This window comes from Haliotis asinina, chromosome 2 (genome assembly GCF_037392515.1).
Source record: "Haliotis asinina isolate JCU_RB_2024 chromosome 2, JCU_Hal_asi_v2, whole genome shotgun sequence".
NCBI lineage: Eukaryota > Metazoa > Mollusca > Gastropoda > Lepetellida > Haliotidae > Haliotis > Haliotis asinina.
In genome coordinates, this window is record NC_090281.1 from 60302801 (window position 1) to 60310069 (window position 7269).

General features: G+C 41.6%; 1 protein-coding gene across 1 annotated transcript; it reads right to left on the minus strand.

Moving 5' to 3' along the window:
- Positions 1–972: 972 nt before the first annotated feature.
- LOC137272748 (uncharacterized) lies at positions 973–5061 on the minus strand. Its single transcript, XM_067805131.1, has 7 exons — positions 4966–5061; positions 4332–4395; positions 3739–3847; positions 3007–3128; positions 2293–2427; positions 1415–1462; positions 973–1123 (listed from the first exon to the last, which is right to left on the minus strand). The coding sequence occupies exons 2-7, from the start codon at positions 4387–4389 to the stop codon at positions 1110–1112; spliced, it is 486 nt and encodes a 161-aa protein (XP_067661232.1). The 5' UTR covers positions 4390–4395; positions 4966–5061; the 3' UTR covers positions 973–1109.
- Between the last annotated feature and the right edge of the window lie 2208 nt (positions 5062–7269).

Here is a 7269-nt window from a genome sequence, read left to right on the forward strand (position 1 = left end):
TGATCCAAATCTTGAAAGATAATATAGCCTGTAAATCATGAAAGAATAATGTTGTTTAATATATTGGTCACAGGATCATAATGGGTTCACGATTTGTGACGGGTACCCGGGTCCAACTCGTTACCCATCTGTCCGGGTACCGGGTTACCCGACCCAGCCCACTGCCATACGAACTGCAGGTTTGAGAGTACAGTCGATGAGTCTTTTCTGGAGAAAGTTCAGCCATCTAAGCAATATCAGTGCCGCGAGTTTGGTATCAAAGCAGCTCAGTGTGTTCCTGACAAGCCTCAGCAAGATCTGAAAATCTGGTGTATGCTCGGCTCCAGCTATCACTCCAGGTGATGATATGACCTCAGGGGTGCGGGCATAGTTCTTGTTATCACCATGGGTTACACTGAATTGTCTGGTCCACACACGACTATCTACACTGCATAAGGCTGCTATTTTGCTGCTCCAAATCAACACACCAAACACAAAGGTGAACGGCCACCATAATAGGTGATGATATGATATGATATTTAAACAGAATACAGTCAACTGGATGACATCTGTTTGATGATGTTTTGTACAATACAAGGTGTTATTTGAGTGAAGTTTGGCTGGCCCCTGTTGTGAGATGTTTTGTAAGATAAAAGGTGTTATTTGAGTGAAGTTTGGTTGACACATGTTTGATGATGCTTTGGTACGATACAAGGTGTTATATGAGCGATGTTTGGCTGACACCTGCTGCGTAAAGTTTTTTCACGATACCAGGTGTTATTTGAGTTTTTCTCAGATGGCATGAATTAACTGACTGATCTTTGTATGACACCGGGTGTGTCATATATTTACATGACGATTTGGGCGACAGATGTGCACAAGAAAACATGATGGCAACAGTCTGGGAACCCTGCATCGCACTGTCAGCTGTCATATCACCTGAGTGTCAACACCGGGTTGCCGCTTAGGATTTTGTTGAAACAAAACAGTAGCCACTTATAAGGTATGTATTACTATTACTATTACTATATTACGCGGTACGGGGCAACGAACACATGAAGTTCTTGCCCTGTTGGAGGACCAATGACTTGCCAAGCTCATCGTGGTTGCTGATGTTCATCGGGGAAGGATTAAATAAAGTTGTCTGGAATGAAACAAACATATCTTTTAAAAAAGAACATCAAGCATTTTACAAGACCCCGCCTTCACGGTTATTTCACATCGATTTCATCGAGACCGTTTGAGAACTGCGCACATAATGTTCGAAAAGACGCCCTCACCATGCACAACAGCAAGAGAGAACGGTTAGCCCCATGTAGTGTCTTTGATTGTTGTGACTTTAGACCTTATTGGAGTGAGGTTGTCGTACGTTGCCTCAACTATATGTAAGATCGGCAGTAACTGAGCACATGGGAAATAGTTGTCGGTTACTCACTGCTTTTGAGGTAGGCATACATCTCGCCCGCATACAGGCTATTGTTACCTGAAAAGTAAGGTCAAGATGTTGTATGAAACTACTTTAGCGATAAAACTACCTTAAGTCTGTGTTATGGTATGGGATTTGGGTCACCTTGGCGTTAAGATCGCGTTGTACAACGGCACCTAGAGCATCAACAAGCACGAGGCAAACACGATGAAAGTAGTTAAATCACTGATACACAGTCCAAGGTAACTTGGTCCAGTAGCATACAGACCGTAGGAATATCATTCTCAGCTGTCGTAACATCAGCTCACAATCAGTCAGTGGTAACATTTCATGCCATGCGGCATATAGTGGTACAGAGCTTCGTTCATTGGACACCATCGAGCAGTTATATTTGATCTGTCGTCTTGTGTGATTGATGGTTCCGTGTTGTTGGATATTTATATAGCGCACATATCCGTGCAACTTCTACTTGCTCAGTGCACTGGTATTTTTCGCTCGATCATTGGATGTCAATCTCAACGGCACATCGTATTATCTCAGCTCCCAGGGGACTATACAACTCGTACTGCCGAGTTTATTGTGGCTTTCTCATCTCTACGAGGTACCCATTCATAGCTGGGTGGACTGGGACACCGCCCTTTGACCAAGTTTACAGCACGTTGCTGTACCTGCAACTAGATGTCTGCACGTATTCATGTGGCCTTGATTGCTATTGTTGCTATCGCAGATATGAAACAACATTTAGACTGATCCACACGAAATAAAAACAATACACACACTGACCATGTGTAAAGTGATTTCTTCAGCCCCGACATTTCCAGTACAAATCCACGGGTATCCCTGGTAACACTCACCATGGCAACAACACACAATAATAAAGGACTTACGATTGATATCCATTTTACTGAAGACGTCATTGAACTCGTCTCGAGTAACACTACCATCACTGTCGGCGTCGGCAGCCGCCTTCAGGGTGTCCAAGTTGAGGGTTCTCATTTCGTCACCCTCCAGAACACCATCACCTGATGACATAAGTGTTATCTTTTAGAGATCCCTACCAATCCGGTGACAGTATGGCCAGTGAAGGTTTATAGTGTATCCCCAAGATTGGACCAATCTACAATTGTATTCCAAGACTGGACCTATTTACAGTGTACCTCTTGATTGGACCAATCTAGAGGTGAATTCCAAGATTGGACCCATGTCCAATTGTACTCCCAGATAGGAGCAGTCTACAGCTGTACCCCCTGATTGGACCATTCCATAGCATACCCCTTGAATGAACCAGCGTACAGTGTACCCCTGATTCGATTCGATCTGTCCACAGTATAGCGACTGAATGGACCAGTCTATAGTTGTACCCCAAGTGTGGACCAGTCTGTGATATACCCCTCACTGGACCTCCTTGGCCGAAAGTGGAAACCGTTTTATTAGCTATGGCCATGTTTGTTTGTTTTTATGTTACGGCGAAACCGAGTTTCCGAGAGCAAGCATAACTGGATTTGATTCACTGAATGATCAACAACAGTTATCAAAACATGTTCTTGGTGACATCTTTTGCTGCTCTGCATGGGAACAACCAACAAGGCTGTTTGACTCACCATTGGCATCATATTTGGTGAAAGCGGCTTTAATCTCGTCATCGGTCAAGACGAGGTTATTGTTAAGGTCGAACTTTGTGAAGAAGGCCATCTTGGAGATGAGGATGATGTTGGTCAGCTGGCTGTGTGAGAGACAAGGACAAGTATGACACAAACACCGGTCATTAACTTGAATCTTATGATTGAGTACAAGTAAGGTGGAACCCCAAATCAGATCGATGAATAGCAATCTAACTGGTAAACGAACAAACATATAATGCTCAATGAAACGTTTATCGTAATCAAAACATCAGACCAACTAGGTGAGTTTGGGTTTTTTTTTTCAGAATTCAAGCCCCCAAAATACGAAAAGTTGTTTAACAAACTATTATTAAAACATTTGCACAGTTCATTCTGTGTTGCGAGGGTGGTGGTGGGTGGGTGGTTGTGGGGGGGGGTGGGGTGGGGTGGGGGTGGGGGGTGGGGGGGGGGTGTTTAAGAAAGGGACAGACAGGTGTGCGTGAAAGGATGGAAACGGCACAGCACGGATTAATGAATCAATAACTTTGTCAGCACTTGCCCACATGCTTCCCGTGTGGTGTATGCAAGGTCAGGTGTGTCAGTACGTACAACAGGTAACATGTATTCAATGCGAGGTACTCACTAGTGAGCCACAGGTACATACATGTGTATCCAAAGACAGGTTTATCATTACGTGCTACAGGTAATATGTATTCAAGGTGATGTACTCACTACTGGGTGCCTCTGAAGGAGACGGGGGCATAGAAGGGAAGGATGACTGGCTTGGCCTTGTTTCCGAACCCAGGTTTCTTCACAGGTGGAGCAAACCGATCAGGAGGCACTGAACACGTAATAGTAAACTCAAAACAGCTAAATCGCAACATTAATTATTTCTTTTAATGACATTCGATAATTTTCTCAAATGAGTTAAACATATATTGGTTAATGACTTGACCACTGATAGTTGTGTAAAAGAAATATATTTTCATAACGCTTTTTCACTATGGGGCAGAGTTCTATACAGTCAAAATCTTGCAACTCACAATTTATAAGATCAACATTCTGAGCTGATTCACCAATATTCCCAGCGAACAGAGGGACTACATACAAATAATAAGAGCAATATTCTATCTTACCTTTCTTCCCTGCCCAGTGAGGAACTACAGACAGATTATAAGCACAACAATCAGATCAGACTTACCTATATTTCCTGCCCAGAGAGGCACTACACACAGATGAGTATGGCAATAACAGCCGACTCACCTATATTTCCTGCCCAGAGGGGAACTACACACAGATGAGTGCAATAATCAGATCCGACGTACCTATATTTCCTGCCCAGAGCGGGGCTACACAAAGGCTTATTGCAAGCAGGTACAGCATTCTGATCTGAAAGAGAAAATGTCACATTGTGCTGCAACATGGCCCTAATGTTTATCATCAATATATGAGAGGCAAATCGCGAATCAAACTGTCAAAATTATATCTGACCCAAACTCACTACTCAAATTTGAAATACAACCTCCTACCTTCAGGCCACCGTTACAAAGTTCCCATTGTGAAAACTAAGAGAGCGCATACATCCTTTATGCCAAGGACCATATCTCTCTTAAACAAATGTGAGAATACTTAAATTCATGAATTTATGTAAATGTTTTTGTTTGTATGTTGCTAATGTGTCAGCAACCTAGCTGATATAACACAAATTCCCGAAAAAGTAATAAAGTATTAACCTATTCTACTCCATCATAAAGACAGAAAATTCATGTTCTTATCCTAGATTGAACACCAAACTGTCAGTCTTCGCTGTGTTTGCTTTAGTGTCAAATATACCTTATTCTAATAAGAATATAAAGTACTGTCAAAGTGACTGAATGTGACTCACGCCATTACTCAAACTTAGGCACAGTTTGAGCCTGTATAGAACATACCAATGTTTTCTCGTGAGAGTGTACTTACCGCAGTATAAGTCCAGTCTGTGTCAGGGACACAACCTTCTGTGAGCCATTATATACAGCAGTGCGACCTCTGTATCTCCACCGACGTCTACAGTTACAGCATAAGGTAACAGCAGGACACGTTTATCAAAGTATCGCTTTCTACATATACATCGACATGCTGATCGGATATGAGGGACAAAGAGGAATACCAGTTTCATAATGTTATATTCATAGTATTGAGCAGAGTATTTGATAACGTTAATATGCCAGTTCCTGAAGACTACACCACACTACAAGAAAAACGGATAAACATGTCGACAAAAGAGACCACACAGAGGTATTTTCATTCGTTTTGTTTAGCTTATGAAATCTGGAAGAACTGTTATTTGGTTTGATCATTATTAATGATCATCCTTCAAGCAGTGTATAAAAAAGAGATCTGTGACTGGTTAAGTTTGGTACAAATGGCAATGAAGACCATGAAATGAATTTCCAATCATATGATCATACCTTGTTTGAAATATCTGAATATGATTTAGAAGTCTAAACTATCCAAAAGTAGTTGAGTATCGTGCGAATTGAATGTTTAATTTTGAAAGGTTTAATCTGGAATATGTTCTGGGGTATACACGCATATTGGAGTAATTTTGGACATGACTATAAAAAGGTCTAAAACACATATCCCCAGTGGTATAAAACCATTTGGAAAGTAATTTCGAGTTTAATTATATACTGAGTCAAAAAAAGAAACTTCACATTCTTTCTTCAGGGCACTATAAAAGTGCAAGAGATGGTAAGATGGTTAAATTGTTATTAATCCATTGCTGAAATATGTGTGATGTACTCGATACACTGACAGTGCCACAATCAGTTCCATTAGGATACACCGCCGTTCCAAAACATGGGTATACAGAATGCCAAGTCACAAGAATAAAAATTCGAAATTTCTCAGTGCAATGTTGTTTATGGCCGCCCCACAGCAGACGGTTGGTTGGGCCCACAGCAGACGTTGACGCTGATGAAACTTCGTCAACATTGGCCCACGATATGGACGTCGAGAATCGGGATTGGCAGCCCGCAACCGATTTCGAATAGTCTGTGAGGACAGTCGACCTCTAAACATCTCAGCCCTGGTTCGTGTAGCCGGCATAAATCTGTCACGTAGGTGACGTAGGACGGTCTTCTGGTCTTGACGTCACTCTTGGACGACCCGATCTTGGGCGATCAGAGTGAGTGAGTGAGTGAGTTTAGTTTTACGCCGCACTCAGCAATATTACAGCTATATGGCGGCGGTCTGTACATAATCGAGTCTGGACCAGACAATCCAGTGATCAACAACATGAGCATCGATCTGCACAATTGGGAACCGATGACATGTGTCAACCAAGTCAGCGAGCCTGACCACCCGATCCCGTTAGTCGCCTCTTACGACAAGCTGAGTCGCCTTTTATGGCAAGCATGGGTTGCTGAAGGCCTATTCTACCCCGGGACCTTCACGGGTTGGGCGATCAGAAGTGGTGCCAGTTTGTTGTAGACGACCTCGTAAGTCATGCACAGTACGACGGTTGCACCCCATTGCTCTTGCGACGTAAATAACTAATCTTCCCGCTTGCAGCATGCCAGCGGTGGTTTGACAATCGTGACATTTAAAGTACCGTTAGGACTGTGGTTTAAAGTGTTTGTTTTTTTCCAATTCTTCAGGCCAATGCAAACACGTGCAAATGAAGAACGCTTCGAAGCCAAGATCACGTGATCGACTGCACGTGCAAAACCTGATTTGGCACTAACGTCATTTGCACAATGAATGGATGGGTTTGAGTGGGTTTTGCTAACGTTTTTGCTAGTCGAAAGACAGGGATCCCATGTCGGATACATAGATGTATCATCAAAGAAAAATTATACATTATTTTTTAAAATTACATTTTGTGAAGTTTCTTTTTTGACTCAGTATTAAATGTTTGAATAAAATTAATTTGAAAGGTACAAAACCACATTGAAGTAATTTATTTTAATCATTTAAAAAGTTTAAATCAAATTATGTTCTGAAGTATAAAACCATACTGAAGTTATTTTGAGAGACTAAGTGGGAGTGCAATTTATATAATACCAATATTGTCAGGTGATAATCAGACATATAATGGCGTCAGGCAATGTTTCCCTTGCTGCACAGTTAACATGACATTAATGAAAAATGTTAATGGAAAGTATTAAATAGAATAAAACATAATAATAGAAAAATATACTTTATGTATATATACTAGCCACATAGAGGGACTGTGCAAACGGAAAATATGCATATAGGCAAATTCATATATCACTACGC

Coding starts and splice junctions, on each gene's coding strand:
- LOC137272748 (XM_067805131.1), bottom strand. CDS start 4,389: ATGCTGTACCTGCTTGCAATAAGCCTTTGTGTAGCCCCGCTCTGGGCA. Junction 3,848..4,331: donor GCTCTGGGCAGGAAATATAG/GTACGTCGGATC, acceptor TTACGTGTTCAG/TGCCTCCTGATCGGTTTGCT. Junction 3,129..3,738: donor TCCTTCAGAGGCACCCAGTA/GTGAGTACATCA, acceptor TCTCTCACACAG/CCAGCTGACCAACATCATCC.